This window comes from Salmo salar, chromosome ssa10 (genome assembly GCF_905237065.1).
Source record: "Salmo salar chromosome ssa10, Ssal_v3.1, whole genome shotgun sequence".
Lineage (NCBI taxonomy): Eukaryota > Metazoa > Chordata > Actinopteri > Salmoniformes > Salmonidae > Salmo > Salmo salar.
In genome coordinates, this window is record NC_059451.1 from 102588970 (window position 1) to 102614206 (window position 25237).

General features: G+C 44.4%; 1 protein-coding gene across 5 annotated transcripts in view; it reads left to right on the forward strand.

The window, feature by feature from the left end:
- The window catches only part of LOC106561274 (protein BANP), a 91336-nt gene that overhangs the window by 33065 nt on the left and 33034 nt on the right, over window positions 1-25237 (forward strand). For all 5 annotated transcript variants that reach the window (XM_014125045.2, XM_014125046.2, XM_014125048.2 and 2 more), the window contains 3 exons: window positions 4938-5050; window positions 7105-7176; window positions 8304-8348. In XM_014125045.2, coding sequence (XP_013980520.1) covers window positions 4938-5050; window positions 7105-7176; window positions 8304-8348 — 230 coding nt within the window. The remainder of the gene's footprint in view (window positions 1-4937; window positions 5051-7104; window positions 7177-8303; window positions 8349-25237) is intronic.

Here is a 25237-nt window from a genome sequence, read left to right on the forward strand (position 1 = left end):
TAAGTATTCCATTACCGTACTTGAAGCATGTCAACCGCTGTTTAAAATCAATTTTTACGACATTTTTCTCGTAGAAAGCGATAATATTCCGACAGGGAATCTCCTTTTCGGCAAACAGAGGAAAAAATCCCAAAGGCGGGGGCGGTCGGGGTCACGCGCATAAGCCAGTGTCCCTTGATCGGCCACTTGAGAAAGGCGATAATGTGTTTCAGCCTGGGGCTGGAATGACGACATTCTGTTTTTTCCCGGGCTCTGAGCGCCTATGGACGACGTGGGAAGTGTCACGTTAGAGCAGAGATCCTTAGTAAATGACAGAGATGGAAAACAAGTTCAAGAAATGGTCAGACAGGCCACTTCCTGTAAAGGAATCTCTCAGGTTTTGACCTGCCATTTGAGTTCTGTTATACTCACAGACACCATTCAAACAGTTTTAGAAAATTTAGGGTGTTTTCTATCCATATGTAATAAGTATATGCATATTCTAGTTACTGGGTAGGAGTGGTAACCAGATTAAATCGGGTATGTTTTTTATCCAGCTGTGTCAATACTGCCCCCTATCCTAAACAGGTTAAACAGTCCAAAATCACATTACACAATTTCACAAACAGTTCCATCCTTATTCATTCATTTTATACAACCATTTAGATTTAAGTCTCATAGCTGAGGCTATTGTATAAACATGATTATGGTAATGTGGCAGTATTGTCTCTCATGAGTTTCAGAAAATTGTACCAAACGGACCACTTCATAGCTGGATTCTTCACCGATCTTTTATACCTTCTCCACAACCTGAATATCGTTCGGTTCTCCAGTTCTGTGAGTTGGAAGAACTCCTCTGTTCTCTCTATACTGGGGCCATGAGGAGAGGATCTCCTCGTAGGAATTTACGACCGCTCTTACAGAGCCCGGTGTCAGTAGAGGTCGGGGGATGGTGCTCGCAGTGTCTAAAGAGGGCAACGTCATGACAGTCTCCACGAGCCACCTGGCTCTCGCCTCACTGCCAATGACTGGGCTGTGGAGGATTTATATACACTGCTCCAAAAAATAAAGGGAACACTAAAATAACACATCCTAGATCTGAATGAATGAAATAATCTTATTAAATACTTTTTTCTTTACATAGTTGAATGTACTGACAACAAAATCACACAAAAATAATCAATGGAAATCCAATTTATCAACCCATGGAGGTCTGGATTTGGAGTCACACTCAAAATTAAAGTGGAAAACCACACTACAGGCTGATCCAACTTTGATGTAATGTCCTTAAAACAAGTCAAAATTAGGCTCAGTAGTGTGTGTGGCCTCCACGTGCCTGTATGACCTCCCTACAATGCCTGGGCATGCTCCTGATGAGGTGGCGGATGGTCTCCTGAGGGATCTCCTCCCAGACCTGGACTAAAGCATCCGCCAACTCCTGGACAGTTTGTGGTGCAACGTGGCGTTGGTGGATGGAGCGAGACATGATGTCCCAGATGTGTTCAATTGGATTCAGGTCTGGGGAACGGGCGGGCCAGTCCATAGCATCAATGCCTTCCTCTTGCAGGAACTGCTGACACACTCCAGCCACATGAGGTCTAGCATTGTCTTGCATTAGGAGGAACCCAGGGCCAACCGCACCAGCATATGGTCTCACAAGGGGTCTGAGGATCTCATCTCGGTACCTAATGGCAGTCAGGCTACCTCTGGCGAGCACATGGAGGGATGCGGCCCCCCAAAGAAATGCCACCCCACACCATGACTGACCCACCGCCAAACCGGTCATGCTGGAGGATGTTGCAGGCAGCAGAACGTTCTCCACGGCGTATCCAGACTCTGTCACGTCTGTCACATGTGCTCAGTGTGAACCTGCTTTCATCTGTGAAGAGCACAGGGTGCCAATGGCGAATTTGGCAATCTTGGTGTTCTCTGGCAAAAGCCAAACGTCCTGCACGGTGTTGGGCTGTAAGCACAATCCCCACCTGTGGACGTCAGGCCCTCATACCACCCTCATGGAGTCTGTTTCTGACCGTTTGAGCAGACACATGCACATTTGTGGCCTGCTGGAGGTCATTTTGCAGGGCTCTGGCAGTGCTCCTCCTTGCACAAAGGCGGAGGTAGCGGTCCTGCTGCTGGGTTGTTGCCCTCCTACGGCCTCCTCCACGTCTCCTGATGTACTGGCCTGTCTCCTGGTAGCGCCTCCATGCTCTGGACACTACGCTGACAGACACAGCAAACCTTCTTGCCACAGCTCGCATTGATGTGCCATCCTGGATGAGCTGCACTACCTGAGCCACTTGTGTGGGTTGTAGACTCCGTCTCATGCTACCACTAGAGTGAAAGCACCGCCAGCATTCAAAAGTGACCAAAACATCAGCCAGGAAGCATAGGAACTGAGAAGTGGTCTGTGGTCTCCACCTGCAGAACCACTCCTTTATTGGGGGTGTCTTGCTTATTGCCTATAATTTCCACCTGTTGTCTATTCCATTTGCACAACAGCATGTGAAATTTATTGTCAATCAGTGTTGCTTCCTAAGTGGACAGTTTGATTTCACAGAAGTGTGATTAACTTGGAGTTACATTGTGTTGTTTAAGTGTTCCCTTTATTTTTTTGAGCAGTGTACTTCAATACTTGGACTGTGTCCCAAATGGCAACCTATTCCCTATATGGTGCACTACTTTTGACCTGGGCCCATGGGGCTCTCTCTGGTCAAATGTAGTGCACTATAGGTAACTGACATAATAAAGGAAACTCCAACATAAAGTGTCTCAGTAGTGCGTTGGGCCGCCACGATCCAGAACAGCTTCAATGCACCATGGCATAGATTCTACAAGTGTCTGGAACTCTATTGGAGGGATGCGACACCATTGTTCCACAAGAAAATCCATTATTTGGTGTTGTGTTGATGGTGGTGGAAAACGCTGTCTCAGGCGCCGCTCCAGAATCTACCATAAGTGTTCAATTGGGTTGAGATGTGGTGACTGAGACGACCATGGCATATCGTTTTCATGCTTATCAAGCAATTCAGTGACCAGTCATGCCCTGTGGATGGGGGCATTGTCATTCTATGGGGGCAAAGTCATCGTAGCCAAATAATGGCCACAAATAATGACCTGCCCAGCATTTTTATATATGACCCTAAGCATGATGAGATATTAATTGCTTAATTAACTCAGGAACCAGATCTGTGTGGAAGCACCTGCTTTCAATATACTTTGTATCTCTCATTTACGCATGCGTGTCCATTATTTTGGCAGTTACCTATATATAAGGTAAAGGGTGCCATTTGGGACATGTTTATGATGTAGGATGGGAGAAAGACCTCTCCCTGTCAGTAAACACAATACATGTCTATGATAGGAGCTGCACCAAGCAGATATCTGTGCTACATATGTTTTGTCTACCATGATATGATTATTTTGAGTGAATTCTTTAGGCCTACTTTGTCACTTGTCAGTGTGGTGTGATTTCCTCAATGTAGGCCTACATCAATCTAGCAACAAACAAAAAACTTTTTCTCATAGCGAGCAGACACACACGCATGCACCAGTGTAAACACACACACACACACACACACACACACACACACACACACACACACACACACACACACACAGTGAGATAATAGATGAAGCTGTGGTGGGCTGATGGGGGACGTTATGGCGTGTCATAGTTGTGGGTGTTTAGACTGAGGCAGGGGGTTTATGTTTGACGGCTCGTGTGTGTGTGTGTGTGTGTGTGTGTGTGTGTGTGTGTGTGTGTGTGTGTGTGTGTGTGTGTGTGTGTGTGTGTGTGTGTGTGTGTGTGTGTGTGTGTGTGTGTGTGTGTGTGTGTGTGTGTGTGTGTGTGTGTGTTGGATTGCTAGCTTGAGAGTCCTTGTGTTATTTAGACATGTTTGGTACAGTGTAAACACACTGCATCATCCAGCAGATGGCCCGGGCTCAGTTTTCCAAAAGCCTCTTAAGGCTAAGTTCATTGTCAGAACCTTCGTAGGTGCATCGTTTCCCAAAACCATTGTCACTAAAGTTGCACTTGAACGCCTGTTAATCATCGACTGCCTTAGACCACTCGTAGAGCAGTTAAGTGCATGTTTAGATGCATTTCCCCCAGATCTCTACTAAACATAGAGTCAAGATGTTTATCTGTCTCTCTGACTGGCGATAACTTCAAAACGAAGTTGACTACAAATACGAAGTTAACAATGTCTTTGCAGTTGGTACAAACAAGTGAAGGATAAAAAGATGCTAGAAATGAAAACCAAGTATACTGCATTCAAAGATAAATAGCCTACCAAAAGTATAGGCTACATGAGCCTATATATTTCAATGATATTGATATCAATTTCATGTCCATTCAATTTAGTTTTATTTGGCTACTGTCTGTATTTTGTTGCCTCAATATATTTGATGACGTGTAGCTAACAGGTGTGCCAAATCTTGATATAGTGCAATATTATTGGGTAAGCATTAGAATAAGCTGCCTCAATATTTGCTGCCATAAGTGATAATATCTCTCTAGGAGCTGATCCGTCATCAGTATTGTGGAATAATTGTAATGCACTGATCGGAGAGCAGCGCTGCCTTTCTTTCGAACCTATCATCATCGACACATGCCTCAACAAGGCACTTAGCACACTTTCTATCTGCGTGGTGTTTTGAAAAACACATTACATCTTTGGCCATTGCAGGAAAGATACATTGTTAAAACACTCGTTATCCTAACTTCCTTCGCTATTGGGAAACCAGGCCATGGGCCGTTGCCAAGTGTTCCTTCAGAGGTGAACAGGGCTCTTCTTTCAGCCTCCAGGCGTGTGCAAACCCCCCTCCTCCCTACAACTAATGGATCTGGGGGAGTCTATCAATTTTCTGATCCTAGATCTGTGACTAAGCTGGGCAACTTCTACCACACCTTACTGTTGTTAACTCATCTGCCCTGTGCTCATGCCCCTCCTCCTCAGAGGGTGGCGCTGTGGTGGAGGCAGCCCAGCAGACTCTACACTACACCCTGGCCAACCAGGCTGTCCAGCAGGTCCAGATCCACCGCATAGGAGAGGACGGACAGGTGCAAGTGGTGAGTGTCACTGTCTCCACCCTCTGTTTGCGTCTCCTCTCTCCTTCCATCTCTCATTCCTGCCCTACTGCCCGATTTTCTCTGTTAATCTCTCTCATCCTCTTTCACTTTCCTCTCAGTCTCTAACCAGACCTATTTCTCTCTCTGGTCTTTTTCTCTCTTTCTCCTCTCGTGATCCCTCTTTCATTTCTATCTGTCACTCCTTTCTCTTATTCTCTTTTTTCCCTCTCCTCTTTTGCACTTCCTATCTCTCTGCCTTCTGTCTCCGATTCTCTCTGTCTTGTTCTCGTTCTATCACTCTCGCTCTCGCTCTCCTCTACACACACACACACACACACACACACACACACACACACACACACACACACACACACACACAACCCTCCTCCAGTTCCTTAGTCATCTGAGAGTCCCAGAGTGAGTCTCTTATCTGTGTTGTGTGGGTAGATCACCTCACCCTACTACACTGAGACTGTCCACCGCTCCACAGGAAGACAGTGTGTCAATGAAGCAGAGTTCCATCATGCTCAGGGATTCGATTGAACAACCTTATACAGCTGTAGGGGTCAGAGGTCACACTCAGGCCCACCACATCACTATGGGTGGGTGGGCCAACAGGAAGTAACCTGTGTCTGATCACTTTCTGTTCCCTGTGCACCTTCATTGAGTCACACTGTGGCTCTATTCCAATGTCCACACTATTACTTAGAATCAAGAAATGTGCTTTGACCTTTTCATTGTTAATGAGGGAAAGGACCAACAAGTAAATCTTATGTATGCCATTCAAATGTGTTGAAGCCCAACTAAGGAGCAAATACTGTATTACTCCGAGATCTCACCTCTTCCACCGGGCTGGACTGTGTTACTGAGGGAAGCAGCAGCTTGATAGCCTGAATGCCGGTCTGTTTGTGCTATCATGCCAACTCATGCAAGAATTATGTTTATAAGCTATTTGAAGATTGCTGTGAGGCCAGTCAGACTGTTTGGCTTGACAATGACAGCAAAATAGTTGGCAAGAGCACAAACAGATCTGAAACCAGGATAGCAGGTTGACGCTGTCGTAAATGTTTATACGTGGAATAGAGGCAGAGAGCGTTGCGGACAGTGCTGTTAATATTATAATCTCTATCAGGTCCGTGACCCGTATATACTAAAACGCTTTCTCAAAAGTCTGGAACCGGTTTCTCAAAAATGGCGAGTGTAGTAATGCATAAAAAGACAGGCTAAGGCTGGAATTCCACCCTTGTGGACAACAAAATAAAAAAGTTATCAATCATTATTTGTGTTTAAAATAAAGTCCAGTTTAGTTTTTGAGTCAAAATCCAATGAAAATGCAACATTACACAATTTTCAGACTTTTCGATTGATCTTCCTGGTGAACTCCTACTCTGCTTTTATTCAAAGATGATCAGTCCCTCATGTTATTAAAGAGGAAGAGGGATGAGAGGAAGTGGTATCAGGGAGTAGACCTGGGTTCAAATACTATTTGAACTAATGTAAATACTCAATCTGTTTTTAATTGAGCTTGTCTGGCTTAATGGACAAATGTAATAGTCCTAAAACTGCAAACTCCACCTATCTGACACTCCAGGCACTCTAGAGCAAACGTTCAAAGTACATTTTGAAAGATTTAAAGTAGTATTGGACTCCAGTCCTCGAGTACCCTCAATAGCACACATTTCTGTTGTTGCCTGATTCAACTCATCAAGGGCTTGATGATTAGTTGACAAGTTGAATCTGGTGTGTTGTAAAGGGCTACAACAAAAATGTGTGCTGTTGGAGGTACTGTTCTAGACTATTAGTTGGTGCAGCCGAGCTTAAAATGTACGAGTGCTGCTAATGCAGTTGAGGAAATATAAAGCATATGATCTGGCAGGCAGTGACAGCAGCAAGGTTCAGACTAGTGGAGGGGGGAAAGTGGACTCACTAACTGAATGGGTTAACGGTGCCAGAAGAGTAGTGCACATTATAGTACATACATACACACCTCATATTGTGAGCTCTGTCTGGTCTGTCTGTGTCTGTCTTTCATCTTGTTCTCTCTCCATTATCAGATCCCTCAGGGACATCTCCACATTGCCCAGGTGCCACAGGGGGAAGAGGTGCAGATCACACAGGACAGTGAGGTAAGTGTTTCTGTTTGTCCCTCTGTCTGTTTTTCTGTCTGTCTATCCAGGTATCCCAGTCAGTAAATCGGAAGTGCACGGTAATAGTTAGTAATGGTAGCAAGTATTAAAGTCATTAGGCAGGAGTTCACCGCAAGCAGATGTTAAATGTTAAGAGTGCTTGTTTATATCTACTGCCTGCTTATGCATGGGTCATTATACTATTTGTTTCCACATAATACCCAGATGGCCTGTGTCTATCACCAGACAGCCTTGCATGCACACAATGGCTTGACTCTATGAGAATCTGACCCAAAACCACACCAAGTGTCTGAGAAAGAATTCTCTGCCTCGGCATCATAGTTAAACATTTTGTTTAATAAGATGTGGGGGGAGAGATATTTATTTCAAGGCGCCACTGCGCGCGCGCACGCACTCACACACACACACTCTCTTGAGTAGACACATATACATATGCTCATATATACACACAAACTTGAATATACACACACACACACACACACACACACACACACACACTTGAATACTCACTCATGCACAAAAGCATACCTAAACTCACTCAAACAAACAAACAAATAAACACCGGCACTCATGCAAAGAGGGCCGACACACTGACCAGGTATTCTACAGAGGTTCTTAACCTGTACAAGCAAGGGGTAGCGAGAAGGAGAGAGACGGAGGAAGAAAAGCTCCAAAAGCCTTTTTGCTCTTTGTGATTGGATGACAGAAATGTTTTTGTTGTTGTCTCTCCTTCCCACTCAATGATCTTGTTTGTTTTGGGAGTTCATAGCTTAGCAACAAAATCCCACTTCTGCCAATTGCCACTCACAGTGAGAGGAACAGGGCACTCCTCATCAAAGCCATTGGTTTCAACATGCTGGAGAAGGAAATTAGGCTATTTGGGAGAGATTAGCATGCTGCCTGTCCATAAGGCAGCTCAGACGGCATTGGATATGTATGAAATACAATTAGAAACAAAAATAGCGCATAGGGAATGCATGGGGCTTATTTGGGCTTGTTTTTAATGTGGTGTTGCTAATGTCATGTGACTGTGATGCTGTTTGATTGATCTCTCTCACTCTCTCACTCTCTCCCTCTCTCTCTCTCTCTCTCTCTCTCACTCTCAGGGGAACCTTCAGATCCACCAGGTACATGTTGGGCAGGATGGACAGGTAAGGCCCTTCACTCCCTACAGTAACTCTCCCCTCGGGTTTTACCCCCAAACTTCTTCACGGAAAATATTTGCAATGAAACACAAACTAGCGGTTGTTATTGGACGAGTCCATGTTGCCCATCCCTGTTTCAGGCCGTTTTGTTCTGTTTGGTGCCTAACAGAACAAAACGACCCATGGAGGTTTAGTTTAGATCCCACATTACTTCTGGGTTACCTCCATGTGCTGGTCCTCCTCTTTCCTGTGGATCCTTCAAACACACAGAGGAGCTACAGCATTTCCCTGTCTGATCTGTCTCTCTCTCTCTCGAATGTCTTTCTCTCTCTCATGATTTTCTCTCCTTCCCTCTCTCTCTCTCTCACTTACCCAGCCTCTCTCGCCGTCTGTCTCACATGCTTTCTCAACTTTCTGTCAGTCTTTCCCCTCTGTCCATCCATCCCTCCCTTCTCTCTTTGTGGGTAGAGGAATGGATGGTGTGTTTGGTGCAGAGGGCCCTGTTCTTCCTGTTTCTGTTCTTCCTGTTTCTCTGTTCTTTCCTCTGGGATCAAAGAGATACTCCTGATCAAAGCACCAGGGCTGTGTGATGATCACAGATCACACATCACAGATGGGTGCTGTGCAGACCAGGCGTTATTTCATATTCATGATCTCATTGCGATCGTCTAGAAGCCTGGCCGTAAAGGAAGTGTCTCACTCTCTTTCTCTCGCTCCCTAGACTGTTTTTCTCTGTGAGGATAGGGGTGTGTGTGTGTGTGTGTGTGTGTGTGTGTGTGTGTGTGTACAGGACCGATTGTGTGAAGTTAAGTCTTTCTCAGCTTATGAGAACTGTTTTTATTAAACCCAATCTATTTTTAAGCCAATTAGCTCACCCCTAATTCCAAGGTGCTCTCTGTGTTTGGAGAGGAGTGAGAGTTGGCTAAGGAACTCCAACAGTCCTGCCAACTCCAAACTCTAGACTAGAGTTAATGGCCCTAGGGGTGCCAATGGTACTTTCCACAATATGGTAGTTTATCAGTTATCAAGCGACATTCAACTCCAGCTGTTCTCAGTATCTCCATAACTCCTTGAACTCAGTGATTCTCAAATGAGTGTAAGTTGAAGTCTAGCCTTGTTGTTGACTTTGAAGGCAAAACTACTAACAGATCTGGGACCAGGTAGCTTGGATCAGAGTTATTGGATCCATTCGTCTGTTCTAGACAGGGCCTCAGTATGAGTCTCTGTAATGACACCTGTGTGTGTGTGTGGCATGGTTTTGATTTGTATTAGATCGGCATTGTTTTTTACGTGTTCCCATTTCCACAGATGAGATATTTGTCCCTTACCCCTTTACAGAAACACACACACACACACACACACACACACACACACACACACACACACACACACACACACACTGAGATGGAGACACACATACACATTGAGACAGAGACACACTCACACATCCTCAGATGAACCGGTCGTTGAGTCCGGTGGGCGTGACAGCACAGCAGCATTCCGGACTGTTTATCTTTTGTATCTTGGCTCCGGTTACAATTCTGTTCTGGTTCTGATTTTGAAGTCTCCTTAACCCAAGTTCTACAGTAGTTTTACAACCCTGTTTCTGATGTTATTCAGCAATAACCTGTTGTTAACTCTTAGGCTTTCTGCCAGTACATCTCACTTGTCAGGATAGGGCTAGTTTCTCACCGGGTTGACTATCAAATACACACACACACACACACACACACACACACACACACACACACACACACACACACACACACACACTCATCCACCACGGCATGTAGCCTAGCGGTTAAGAGTGTTGGGCCAGTAACCGAAAGGTCGCTGGTTCGAATCCCTGTGCTGGCAAGGTGGAAAAATCTGCCGTTCTGCCCTTGAGCAAGGCAGTTAACCCCCAACAACAACTGCTCCCTGGGTGCTGATGATGTGGACGTCGATTAAGGCAGCCCCCCACACCTCTGATTAAGAGGGGTTGGGTTTAATGCAGAAGGCACATTTCGGTTGAGTGCATTCAGTTGTGCAGTTGACTAGATATCCCCCTTTCCCACCCACACACCGCAACACACACCCCCACACACTCCTCTGTAAGCCTGATGTAAAACACCAACTCCTGCCATTGACACTAGATCCTGCCATACTGTGCAAACATTTGACTAAGTCCCTCTGAAGAGCAAAGTGTGTGTTAGAGCTTGGGTTGCAAAGAGTCTGAAACTTTCTGGAATTTTTCCATGGGAAGTTAAGCCCGGGAATTTTGGAAATGTTGCTTAAATTCATAAAAAAGTTAGCTTATAACAGTGAACCTTTTTTTGTAGGATACACATAAGGCAATTCTAGGTCTTGTGGCATATTTTGGTTAAACTTCCCCAATTCAATGGAATTGCAACCCTCTACATGCATAGTGCATTCTTCCATCACATGTGCAGAGCACTCTTCCATCACATGTACAGCTGATTCTCAAGCTATTGCACACTAATGAGCTGCTATTGAGCCCACACTACTACACTGTCTGAGACAAGGACTACATGCTTTCTGGTAAGTTAACGATTACAACACTGGGTGGGGTGAATATATTTTATATGATATACATGATTTTTTGTTAACTAGTAAATAGTAGCCTACAGCAGAGTGTTTAAATCATTTCTAACTTGTTAACAATTTCTGCTAGTTAGTTTTTGCTACCATGTGGGTTTTAGCTTGCTTGAGCCTTGCTAACTGAGGAGTGTTAATTCACCTGTTTCCATACATGTTTCATTTTAAAACATTTATCTTACAAAGGAGTTGTTTAATCTAACTGCTTAACTATTTATCTGTACATGGAATTGTATTTGTTTGTTTTTTACACTTTTTTTTCTAATCTTTGTAGGAAAATGCCACGGGCACTATCTGAGGTGTGGAGACATTTCACTGCAGCTAATGTAGAAGGAAAAGCTGTGTGCATTTGCAAATACTGTGCCAAATCATATGTGAAGAATGCAACAAAGATGCAGAATCATCTGGCCAAGTGCATAAAGTTCCCTCAAAGTTCACAACAGGCAACCTGTGACAGAAGTCCTTCTACTTATATTCGAGGTGAAAATGATGAATCGCACACCTTATCGATAGCAACAGCTCATGGTCCTCCTGGAATCAGATGTTTTTTTTACTCAATTGCGGAACGTAGTCAGAGAAATGGTGTGAATGTCTTGCTCGAGCTGTGTATGCAACTGGTTCACCTCTGATGCTCACATGCAATGTGTATTGGAAGAGATTTCTGAATGTTCTTCGCCCAGCATACATCCCTCCAACCAGACATGCTTTATCTACTCATTTGCTGGATGCAGAGTTCAACAGAATTCAAGTGAAGGTCAAGCAAATCATAGAGAAAGCAGACTGAATTGCAATCATCTCTGATGGGTGGTCGAATATTCGTGGGCAAGGAATAATTAACTACATCATCTCCACCCCTCAACCAGTATTCTACAAGAGCACAGACACAAGGGACAACAGACACACCGGTCTCTACATTGCAGATGAGCTGAAGGCAGTCAATGACCTTGGACCACAGAAGGTATTTGCACTGGTGACAGATAATGCTGGAAACATGAAGGCTGCTTGGTCTTATGATGAATCCTACCCTCACATCACACCCGTTGGCTGTGCTGCTCATGCATTGAATCTTCTCCTCAAGGACATCATGGCACTGAAAAAAATGGATACACTCTACAAGAGAGCCAAGGAAATGGTTAGGTAAGTGAAGGGTCATCAAGTTATAGCAGCAATCTACATTGCTGCTATAAAGTGAGAAGAATAAGAGCACTACATTGAAGCTGCCCAGCAACACCCGTTGGAGTGGTGTTGTCATCATGTTTGACAGTCTCCTGGGGGGGAAGGAGTCGCTCCAAGAAATGGCCATATCACAGTCTGCTGATATGGACAGCCCCATCAATAGGATCCTCCTGGATGATGTATTTTGGGAGAGAGTGGTAAGCAGCCTGAAACTCCTGAAACCTATAGCAGTAGCCATTGCACGGATTGAGGGAGACAATGCCACTCTGTCTGATGTTCAGATTATGCTTGCAGATGTAAGAGAAGAAATCCGTACTGCCCTGCCCACTTCACTGTTCCTCCAAGCAGAGGAAACTGCAGTTCTGAAATGCATCAAAAAGTGTGAAGACTTCTGCCTGAAGCCCATACGCGCCGCAGCATACATGTTGGACCCCAAATATGCTGGCAAGAGCATCCTGTCTGGTGCAGAGATCAACAAGGCCTATGGTGTCATCACTACTGTGTCTCGCCACCTTGGCCTGGATGAGGGCAAGGTTCTTGGCAGTCTGGTGAAGTACACTTCCAAGCAAGGGCTTTGGGATGGAGATGCAATATGGCAGTCATGCCAACATATCTCATCAGCCACCTGGTGAAAGGGACTTTGTGGAGCTGAGGCTCTTTCCCCTGTTGCCTCCATCATCCTCCAAATCCCACCAACATCAGCCGCCTCAGAGTGCAACTGGTCCTTGTTTGGGAACACACACACCAAGGCACGCAACACGCTGACCAATACAAGGGTTGAAAAATTGGGGGCCATCTGGGCAAATTTGAGTCTTTTTGAGCCTGACAACGAGCCATCCTCAACAAGGTTGGAAAGTTACAGTGAAGATGAGGCCTCAGTCTGATGTTCAAGAGGTGAACATTGAGGAGGTCCAGGGAGAAGACGTGGACAACCAAATATTTAGTTTCTAGACTATCATTTATGTTGAAAACGTTTTTGGGAGATGCGATGGATCATTCAATATTTCCTTTCTTTTGTTGTTTAGTGAAATCATCCCATGTGAAGAGTCAACTGATTTAATTGAAGTTCAATTCATAACTACATTTTTTATTTTTTTCTCCATTGGAAGGATTTAATCATTTTCAAATATGTCTACTTATGATAAGGTTAAAGGTTTATATTTCTTGTGGAGCGATAGAGCAGGAGTGGTAGAGATACTCTGAATGATCGGCCATGAAAAGCCAACTGACATTTACTCCTGAGGTGCTGACCTGTTGCACCCTCGACAACCACTGTGATTATTATTATTTGACCCTGCTGGTCATCTATGAACATTTGAACATCTTGTCCATGTTCTGTTATAATCTCCATCCGGCACAGCCAGAAGAGGACTGGCCACCCCTCATAGCCTGGTTCCTCTCTAGGTTTCTTCCTAGGTTCCTGCCTTTCTAGGGAGTTTTTCCTAGCCACCATGCTTCTACACCTGCATTGCTCGCTGTTTGGTGTTTTAGGCTGGGTTTCTGTACAGCACTTTGCAGGGCTTCATAAATACATTTGATTGATTGATTTCTGTCTCCATATGGTATGGTAAATATATCCAATGCAAAAAAAAATAGACATTTTAAATGGTATTAATATTAATTTGCATATATTTCAATTATTTCCCATATTCCCGTTAATTCCCATATATTCCCGTTAATTGCCATGGAAAGTTTCCACCTTTGAATATTCCCCAAAATGTTCAACCCTAGTTAGATCTAAGTGTCCCTCCCAGTGCCAGAGTGTCGCTGACTAGGGCTGTGTCCCAAATGGCACCCTATCCTCTACTATATAGAGTACTACTTTTGACCAGAACCCTGTAGGCCCTGCTCAAGGTAGTCCCTAGCTGTGCATAGGGACGTAACGAGGCAGGACCTCTATCCCCCTGGCAGAGCATGAGACCCTTGTCCAATAAAGACCCACTCTTTTCTTTTCCCACTTAACTTTATAGGTCCTATTTTGATTGTGTCTGTAAAATGATATGAGGCCAGCGCCAAAACAAACACACACTGACTTTTTCTTCTAACCTTGTGTTCCAGGTCTGGCTTTTCACTCACACACACACACACACACACACACACACACACACACACACACACACACACACACACACACACACACACAGATATGGACACACACAGATATGGACACACACACAGTGACTCAAGTGTATCTTCCCTCCTTGCTAGTGTGTTTTCCCAGGGAGTGAGACAGGAATAGCACTAGCTGACTCTGTCAGTATTGTTCTCATACAAGCCTGGTGTGTTTTTATGTGTGACTGATTGCTTTGAACGTTGATGCAACCCAGATCAGATTAAAGGATACACACACACACACACACGGAGAAAGGCACAGAGGAACCGAGCGTGAAGTTGTTTCACTTCTGACTTATGAGTCACTTACTTATAAGTGAAGTCAGGTTTGTCAGATTAACTCGATTTGATTACATCCTGGATTGTGTTCTGTTCATTGTGCGTCGGTAGTGATGATTACTCTAACATGGTGAGAGCACAGCACACATTGCCAAAAGACCAAGGCACTGCATCTCAGTGCTCGAGGCATCACTACAGACCCTGGTTTGATTCCAGGCTATATCACAACCGGCTGTGATTGGAAGTCCCATAGGGCGGCGCACAATTGGCCCAGTTTTGGCCGGGGTAGGCCGTCATTGTAAATAAGAATTTGTTCTTAACTGACTTGCCTAGTTAAAGGTGAACTAAATAAATAATCGAATAAATTAATCTACTACAATATACAAGGCCTGTTTCTGAGTACGTAGGCTCCAGCTACACTTAATATCTGTGTGATGTCATTGTTGCTCCAGCGCAGTGGGATACTGCTCACTCAGGCTATGTTAGTGTAGCCTATATCACACTGCTGGAAGACCCCCCCCCCCCATGCTCTCTCTCTCTCGTCCGGGGCTCTCCTCTTCCCTCTCGTTCTTTTAATCTCCTTTTGGTTATAGATAGGGCCAGTCTATCAGGCAGCAGGGTGCTTCCTTCTGCAACGCTCACTCCCTCTCGTCACAGCTGCAGACTGCTGCCCCCTAGTGACGGGGTGGTTGATGAGTGTGTGAGGGTGGTCTGTCTGGTGGTGGGAGGGTGGGTGCGTATGTGTGTGGTGGCGGGGATGCTATGTTTCATGTGGGGACTGGTGTTTCTGTGGCAGTGGGATCCACTGTGGTCGCTTGGGAGATTGTGGCTTGTGTAAGGGGTGTGTATTCTTGGTCCAGACAGAGCAGTTGTATTATAGGCCTGTGTCATTGCAGAGTTGTGTGTGTTTACATACTGGGGTTGTGACTCCTTGTTAGAGGTCTGCAGGCTAGTTGATGGGTGAGGGTGGAAGAAGGGCTCTGGGGTTAAAGGGGAACAGAGAGAGGAGAAGACGGCGATAAGAAGTTTTTAGCCAAACAGAGAGAGTTTAAAAAGCTGAGTGGGATGCAGACTGACCCCCATGTCTGCTCCCTCCTTGCCCTCTACCCTTCTGTGACGGTACAAAGTCTCTGGACGTTTACTGCTTGCTAAGGTACAGTGGCACGGTATATCACTCACTGTGTGTGTGTTGGTCTGTGCACTTGTATGTGTGTGAATCCCTCATATTGGAGAGGGAGAGAAATTCTTGAAAAGATGTTCATGCCGACACTGGGAAATTGAGAGACAGGCAGAACTCTGTCACGCACACACAGAGCTAGACACAAACACACGATACCCGATACCTGTGTGGAACTCCTTACACACACACACATAAAAGGAGTGACAGTAAGTGCACCTGCTCTATGGTCATACAGTTGAAGTCGGAAGGTTACATACACTTAGGTTGGAGTCATGAAAACTTGTTTTTCAACCACAAATTTCTTGTTAACAAACTATAGTTTTGGCAAGTCGGTTAGGACATCTACTTTGTGCATGACACAAGTAATTTTTCCAACAATTGTTTACAGACAGATTATTTCATTTATAATTCAATGTATCACAATTCCAGTGTGTCAGTGTATGTAAACTTCTATGTTGACTGTGCCTTTAACCAGCTTGGAAAATTCCAGAAAATGATGTGATGGCTTTAGAAGCTTCTGTTTGGCTAATTGATCATTTGAGTCAATTGGAGTTGTACCTGTGGATGTATTTCAAGGCCTACCTTCAAACTCAGTGACTCTTTGCTTGACATCATGGGAAAATCAAAAGAAATCAGCCAAGACCTCAGAAAAAACATTGTAGACCTCCACAAGTCTGGTTCATCCAGGGGAGAAATTTCCAAACACCTGAAGGTACCACGTTCATCTGTACAAACAATAGTACACAAGTATAAACACTATGCGACCACGCACCCGTCATACCGCTCAGGAAGGAGACGCGTTCTGTCTCCTAGAGATGAAAGTACTTTGTTGCGAAAAGTGCAAATCAATCCCAGAACAACAGCAAAGGACCTTGGTGAAGATGCTGGAGGAAACGGGTACAAAAGTATCTATATCCACAGTAAAAAGAGTCCAATATCGACATAACCTGAAATGCCCCTCAGCAAGGAAGAAGCCACCACTCCAAAGCCGCCATAAAAAAAAATCCAGACTACAGTTTGCAACTGCACATGGTATCAAAGATCGTACTTTTTGGAGGAATGTCCTCTGGTCTGAAAAAAAAAATAAAATAGAACTGTTTGGCCATAATGACCATCGTTATGTTTGGAGGAAAAAGGGGAGGCTTGCAAGCCCAAGAACACCATCCCAACCGTGAAGCATGGGGGTGGCAGCGTCATGTTGTAGGGGTGTTTTGCTGCAGGAGGGACTGGTGCACTTCACAATATAAATGGCATCATGAGGCAGGAATTGATTTGGATATATTGAAGCAACATCTCAAGACATCAGTAAGGAAGTTAAAGCTTGGTCGCCAATTTTATTTTATTTATTTGTATTTATTTTATTTCACCTTTTATTTAACCAGGTAAGCTAGTTGAGAACAAGTTCTCATTTACAACTGCGACCTGGCCAAGATAAAGCAAAGCAGTGCGACAGAAACAACAAAACAGAGTTACACATGGAATAAACAAGCGTCCAGTCAATAACACAATAGAAAAAAAGAATAGTCTATATACAGTGTGTGCAAATGGCATGAGGAGGTATGGCAATAAATAGGCCATAGTAGCAAAGTAATTACAATTTAGCACATTAACACTGGAGTGATAGATGAGCAGATGATGGTGTGTAAGTAGTGATACTGGTGTGCAAAAGAGCAGCAAAGTAAATAAAAACAATATGGGGATGAGGTAGGTAGATTGGGTGGGCTATTTACAGATGGACTATGTACAGCTGCAGCGATCGGTTGGCTGCTCAGATAGCTGATGTTTAAAGTTAGTGAGGGAAATATAAGTCTCCAGCTTCAGCGATTTCTTTTTTTGTTGTTTTTAATTTATTAAAAAAAAAATGTTTTGCAATTCGTTCCAGTCCCTGGCAGCAGAGAACTGTAAGGAAAGGCGGCTAAATGAGGTGTTGGCTTTGGGGAGGACCAGTGAGATATTCCTGCTGGAGTGCGTGCTACGGGTGGGTGTTGTTATCGTGACCAGTGAGCTGAGATAAGGCGGAGCTTTACCTAGCATAGACTTATAGATGACCTGGAGCCAGTGGGTCTGGCGACTAGAGCATACAGGTCGCACTGGTGGGCGATATAAGGCGCTTTGGTAACAAAACGGATGGCACTGTGATAGACTGCATCCAATTTGCTGAGTAGAGTATTGTAAGCTATTTTGTAGATGACATCGCCGAAGTCACGGATCGGTAGGATAGTCAGTTTTACTAGGGTACGTTTGGCGGCGTGAGTGAAGGAGGCTTTGTTGCGAAATAGAAAGCCGATTCTAGATTTGATTTTGGATTGGAGATGTTTGATATGATTCTGGAAGGAGAGTTTACAGTCTAGCCAGACACCTAGGTATTTGTAGTTGTCCACGTATTCTAGGTCAGAACCGTCCAGAGTAGTGATGCTAGTCGGGCGGGCGGGTGCGGGCAGCGAACGGTTGAAAAGCATGCATTTGTTTTTGCTAGCGTTTAAGAGCAGTTGGAGTCCACAGAAGGAGTGTTGTATGGCATTGAAGCACGTCTGGAGTTTAGTTAACACAGTGTCCAAAGAAGGGCCAGATGTATACAGAATGGTGTCGTCTGCGTAGAGGTGGATCAGGGAATCACCCGCAGCAAGAGCGACATCGTTGATATATACAGAGAAAAGAGTCGGCCCGAGATTTGATCCCTGTGGTACCCCCATAGAGACTGCCAGAGGTCCGGACAACAGGCCCTCCGATTTTACACACTGAACTCTGTCTGCGAAGTAGTTGGTGAACCAGGCAAGGCAGTCATTTGAGAGACCAAGGCTATTGAGTCTGCCGATAAGAATACGGTGATTGACAGAGTCAAAAGCCTTGGCCAGGTCGATGAAGACGGCTGCACAGTACTTTTATCGATGGCGGTTATGGTTTAGTAACTTGAGCGTGGCTGACGTGCACCCGTGACCAGCTCAGAAACTGGATTGCACAGCGGAGAAGGTACGGTGGGATTTGAGATGGTCAGTGATCAAATCAAATCAAATGTATTTATATAGCCCTTCTTACATCAGCTGATATCTCAAAGTGCTGTACCGAAACCCAGCCTAAAACCCCAAACAGCGAGCAATGCAGGTGTAGAAGCTCGGTGGCTAGGAAAAACTCCCTAGAAAGGCCAAAACCTAGGAAGAAACCTAGAGAGGAACCAGGCTATGAGGGGTGGCCAGTCCTCTTCTGGCTGTACCGGGTGGAGATTATAACAGCACATGGCCAAGATGTTCAAATGTTCATAAATGACCAGCATGGTCAAATAATAATAATCATAGTGGTTGTTGAGGGTGCAACAGGTCAGTAACACAAGAGTAAGTGTCAGTTGGCTTTTTCATAGCCGATCTTTGAGAGTATCTCTACCGCTCCTGCTGTCTCTAGAGAGTTGAAAACAGCAGGTCTGGGACAGGTAGCACGTCCGGTGAACAGGTCAGGGTTCCATAGCCGCAGGTGATCTGATAAACAGTGATCTGTTTATTAACTTGGCTTTCAAAGACTTTAGAAAGCCAGGGCAGGATGTATATAGGTCTGTAACAGTTTGGGTCTAGAGTGTCAACCCCTTTGAAGAGGGGGATGACCGCAGCAGCTTTCCAATCTTTAGGGATCTCGGACAAAACGAAAGAGAGGTTGAACAGACTGGTAACAGGGGTTGCAACAATGGCGGCGTATAATTTTAGAAAGAGAGGGTCCAGATTGTCTAGCCCAGCTGATTTGTACGGGTCCAGGTTTTGCAGCTCTTTCAGAACATCTGCGATCTGGATTCGGGTGAAGGAGAAGCTGGGGAGGCTCGGGCAAGTCGCTGCGAGGGGTGTTGAGCTGTTGGTTGGGGTAAGCCAGGAGGAAAGCATGGCCAGCCATAGAGAGATGCTTATTGAAATTTTAGATTATTGTGGATTTATCGGTGGTGACCGTGTTTCCTAGCCTCACTGCAGTGGGCAGCTGGGAGGAGGTGCTCTTGTTCTCCGTGGACTTTACAGTGTCCCAAAACTTTTTGGAGTTAGAGCTACAGGATGCAAATTTATGTTTGAAAAGCTAGCCTTTGCTTTCCTGACTGACTGTGTGTATTGGTTCCTGACTTCCCTGAAAAGTTGCATATCGCGGGGACTATTCGATGCTATTGCAGTCCGCCATAGGATGTTTTTCTGCTGGTCAAGGTCAGTCAGGTCTGGAGTGAACCAAGGGCTATATCTGTTCTTAGTTCTACATTTTTTGAAAGGGGCATGCTTATTTAAGATGGTGTGGAAATTACTTTTAAAGAACGATCAGGCATCCTCAACTGACGGGATGAGGTCAATATCCTTCCAGGATACCTGGGCCAGGTCGATTAGAAAGGCCTGCTCGCAGAAGTGTTTTAGGGAGCGTTTGACAGTGATGAGGGGTGGTCGTGTATTTGGAGGGCAAGTTGGTCAGGATAATATCTATGAGGGTGCCCATGTTTACGGATTTAGGGTTGTACCTGGTGGTTTCCTTGATAATTTGTATGAGATTGAGGGCATCTATCTTAGATTGTAGGACTGCTGGGGTGTTAAGCATATCATAGTTTAGGTCGCCTAACAGAACGAACTCTGAAGATAGATGGGGGGTAATCAATTCACATATGGTGTCCAGGGCACAGCTGGGAGCTGAGGCGGGTCTATAACAGGCGGCAACAGTGAGACTTATTTCTGGAGACATAAATTTTTACAATTAGAAGCTCAAACTGTTTGGGCATAGACCTGGAAAGTATGACAGAACTTTGCAAGCTATATCTGCAGTAGATTGCAACTCCTCTCCCTTTGGCAGTTCTATCTTGACGGAAAATGTTGTAGTTGGGTATGGAAATCTCAGAATTTTTGGTGGCCTTCTGTTAAAGGAATGTTCTATCCTAATGATAATAATTAATAAGCCTTGACTAGTTTCCAATGTTTGTAAGACAATGGCTTAATAATTAGGCAAGGACTCAGCTTTCTGCAAAAGTTTCATACGGCTTTATTCAGAGAACGTTCTGCCTAACATGCACAAAGATGTTCTTTTTATCCTCTCTCTCCGCTTACGCACACACCTCCACACCAACAGTAGATAACCTATGCACACACATACGCACAAACAGTAGGTGAACAGTATCTCTTCCTTGACCTCCCACCACTGTTCCAGCACTGCCTGTTCCTTTCCCCATAGATTAGGAGAACCTTGAAGGCTACTCCCGGTATCTCACACACATTTCTCTGCCTCCAGCCTCTACTAGACTTTATGGGACTAACGTTCAGTACATTGATTATTCATTATCCATGCTACATAATTACTAATTCATAATGGATAATTGATTCATTTACCTTTTATTAGATCATTCTCTTATCACCTTCCTAAGCCAGGATTCAGACACGGCAAGGACATCAGGGATGGCGGAGTGTGCTAAAGCAGTGAGTAAAACAAACTTAGGGAGGAGGCTTCTGATGTTAACATGCATGAAACCAAGGATTTTTCGATTATAGAAGTCAACAAATGAGAGTGCCTGGGGACACGCAGGGCCTGGGTTAGCCTCCACATCACCTGAGGAACAGAGGAGTAGCATGGGGGTATGGCTAAAGGCTATCAAAACTGGACATCTAGTGCGTTGGGGACAGAGAATAAAAGGAGCAGATTTCTGGGCATGGTAGAATAGATTCAGGGCATAATGTGCAGACGGGTATGGTGGGGTGCGGGTACAGTGGGTCTTCCAAATGAGCAATGACCCCAAGCATACTTCCAAAGTTGTGGCAAAATGGCTTAAGGACAACAAAGTCAAGGTATTGGAGTGGCCATCACAAAGCCCTGACCTCAATCCTATAGAAAATGTGTGGGCAGAACTGAAAAAGCATGTGTGAGCAAGGAGGCCTACAAACCTGACTCAGTTACACCAGCTCTGTCAGGAGGAATGGACCAAAATCCACCCAATTTATTGTGGGAAGCTTGTGGAAGGCTACCTGAAACGTTTGACCCAAGTTAAGCAATTTAAAGGCAATGATACCAAATACTAATTGAGTGTATGTAAACTTCTGACCCACTGGAAATGTGATGAAAGAAATAAAAGCTGAAATAAATAAAAGCTGAAATAAATCATTCTCTCGACTATTATTCTGACATTTCACATTCTTAAAATAAAGTGGTGATCCTAACTGACCTAAAACAGAATTTTTACTAGGATTAAATGTATTTGGCTAAGGTGTATGTAAACTTCTGACTTCAACTGTATATGTATACATTCCATAAGTGATACTGAGGTGACCCACTTGGTGCTCAGGCAGGAGGAAGTGGCTTTGAAACCCCACATCCTCTCTTCCTGTCTTTTGCTCTCCCCCTTCCATGCAACCTCCGGTAGAGCCCTCGGGCCAGGCCTCATCCTGTCAGGCAGATGTTGCGTAACACCTGGAACGTCCTGAGGTTCAACTATTGTGTTCTTGTGGATAAGCAGTGTGGGAACCGGGTCAGGGAACTCAGTGGTCCCAGCCAGGCCGGACGGCTCAGTGTGTCCTGGAGTGTGTCAAGAACCCCAGTTCCCTCTCACTTCCCCAGGCTGGTCTGTCAGTCAGGGGCTTTAATCACCAGAGAGCGGGAGGGAGGGGAAGTGGATGGGAGGGAGGGGGTGATGGAAAGATGCAGAGTAAGTGATGGGGAGGATGGGACAGGTTGGAGTTAGAGTGACAAAGAAAGGAACAAGTAGAGGTAGAGTACAGAGTAAGTGCGAAGAGAGAGAGGGGGCGGATGGGACAGATAGAGGGACTATTAGAGGGATGAGAAAAGGGGGAAGCAGTACTATACTGTTGCAGGGCTGTTTGGAGCTCAGCTCCCTCTGCTTCTAACACTGGAGTTCTGGGCTGGACTGCACTTTGCCCAGAGAACATAAGAAAAGCACCAGGAGATTGCACTCGATCTAGTAAATGCCATTGGCAGTGTGTGTGACACTGACCATACCAATCACTCATTGCAGGCATTTTGCTGTTATTGTTCATTTCGATAATTAGCCTGTACAAGAGAAATGTGAAGTTTGAAATTAAATACATTTGCTAATGTTTATGGGACTGGTGGTGGTGGAAAGGATAGTAATAAAAGAACAGTGGTGCACAATATTTTAAACTTATTGTTCAGGCAATTTATCACAATATACATTTTTGTCCAGTACAACCATCGCTCTACTGTTACTGATGTCTAACACACAGAGCAGATGCTGGGGAGGTCTACAGGGTTAAGAACATAGAACACTCTGGATCCAACCGCTGGACCACAGACGGAATTTTTTTATTTAATCGTCCTATTTCTCCCTGTCCAAGAATGTTGTAGAATAATATCATGTGAGGGCTTGTTGAGCATTCTGGGATCCAAAATAGAGGAGAGAGACAGTGAATGGAGAAGACAGGCACCGGCTCCCCCTGTAAATTACATCCATAAGGGGAGTGGAAGAGCGAGTGAGAGTTGCATACTTGGAAACAGTGTGATGTACATACAGAGATATGTATGTTTTATACCCATGTTTAGTGTTTGTGTAATGCATGTTAGTGGTGTAGGATTTAAAGCTTGTGCTATTAAAGAGGTTCCCATTTCAAAGGAGCGGTGTTTTAATAGGGAGTCTGCACTGTCTCCTATAGACCTTATAGGAGGAAGATAAGGGGCTTTCCTCTCAGATCACAGATAATTCTGTAGATATCCAAGATCAAAGATGGAGATCACAGATCGCATGTCAAAATGTGTCTGTCTACTGTCTAGTTGGTGTATGCTTTGCTTTGCTGTGTAAGTGTTGGTGTTCATGTCATTGTGTGACGTTTGTGAATCTTGTTTTTCAGTGTGTGAGTGAGGAATGGATAGCAAGAGGTTCTCTATGTCCCTTGTAGTGGTACTTTATGCCCCTGGTAGTGTGTCTGGGCAGATAAGATCTGTGGAGCCTGCCTGGCTCCCTGGTAGTGTGTTAACAAGAACCAGATGTCTCTGTGCCTAGAGCATCACTACCACACCAGACCTCCAGACTCCTGCTGGGTTTGAGCCCACAGCTACCCCAGGAAGATGCACCACAGCAGGGCTTAGAGAGGGATGGAGAGTCTCTAATTATACCCTATTCCCCATTTTTAGGGGGGGTTAATTGTAGCTAACACTTAAGTCAACAATTTCCTCAGTCTCCCATTGACATCAATTCATGACTAAGTGAAAATGTGACACAAAGTTGTCTCTAGGCAAGTAGTGACAGCATGCAGAATAATTTGTTGTGTACTTTTGTCGCAGCTAGGAGGTAGCATGAGAAGCATCGTCCCAAAAAATGAATGTAATCCATTGTACCGATATTAGCAAAGCTGCATTGCAAGCCGAAACCTCCTCAAAAACACTTCCAGTGTGCCACCGTCCACTGCTGCTAAATTAATATAGGGGAAACACTGACTTCAAACTAAGTTTTGTAGCGTCAATTTTCGAGAAGAATCTGTCCATGTTTTCTTTCCAGTGAGAATGTCGTTATTTTTTGCATCAAGTCACCGGTGACTTTGTTCACAGCTCTTGTAATCAATCTGCGATACACCTTTATTGTCTATGTTACAGCAAAAAACAGACACAGATGTGGCCGTGAGACTCCATGAGGAAGTAGTTCCAGTTTTGAGTAACAAAATTTCCATCAGTATGCAAGTAAAACATTTTTTATCAAACTACCAAACTTAGTTTGAAGTGTTTTTCGGCTGGCAATGCAGCTTTGCTTACATCGATACTATGAATTACATGCATTTTTTGGGGGATGATGCTAATAATGCTAACACCTGGCTGTGGCAAAAGTAAACAATTTAAACCGTTTGTGGATACTGTCACTACTGGCCTACAGACACAGTTCATCCACAATTGAGTTCTCTCTTTAAGAATATATACGGCCAATAGACACACCTTATCCCATCACGCTTTGATGACACAAGCAATTAAAGATGATCAAGAGGATCCTTTAAAAGGGTCTGTTTTTATATATATACAGTGTATATAGCCATGTTATTTTTACTCGTTATTCATTATACAATGTGTATTTATGCCTCGTCACGTTTTAATTTTTTTAAATCTTTAACTCTGCATTGTTGGAAAAGGACCCGTAAGTAGGCATTTCACTGTTTAGTCTACACCTGTTGTTTACGACGCATGTGACAAATATAATTTGATTTAATGTTTTGTTTCCTTTTCTGATAAAGACTGTTTGTATAAACAGCAGTAAAACACCCTGGATGGTGGATAAAGAGGCTTTTATTTACACATGTACATAAACCAGAGATGTTCTTTCATGGAAGACATGAAAACCCAGCAGGGAGGGTTTATCATGGACCATGTGGGCTGCGTGTGAAAGATCAGAGGTGAGGGTGTTGTCGCTCCCTCACAGTGGGTTGGCGGGAGGTCAGGACCATTTTTTTCTCACTTCAATATTTTGTTCTACGGCGTGTGTATATCAGGTCTACACATTCAATCTAAAGAAACAAGCTAATTCAAACCATCATAAAGTCATCATTATGGAGAATGGCTGCAAATGCCAGAACCCATGTATGTTTGCGAGCAGGAGATGTGATAG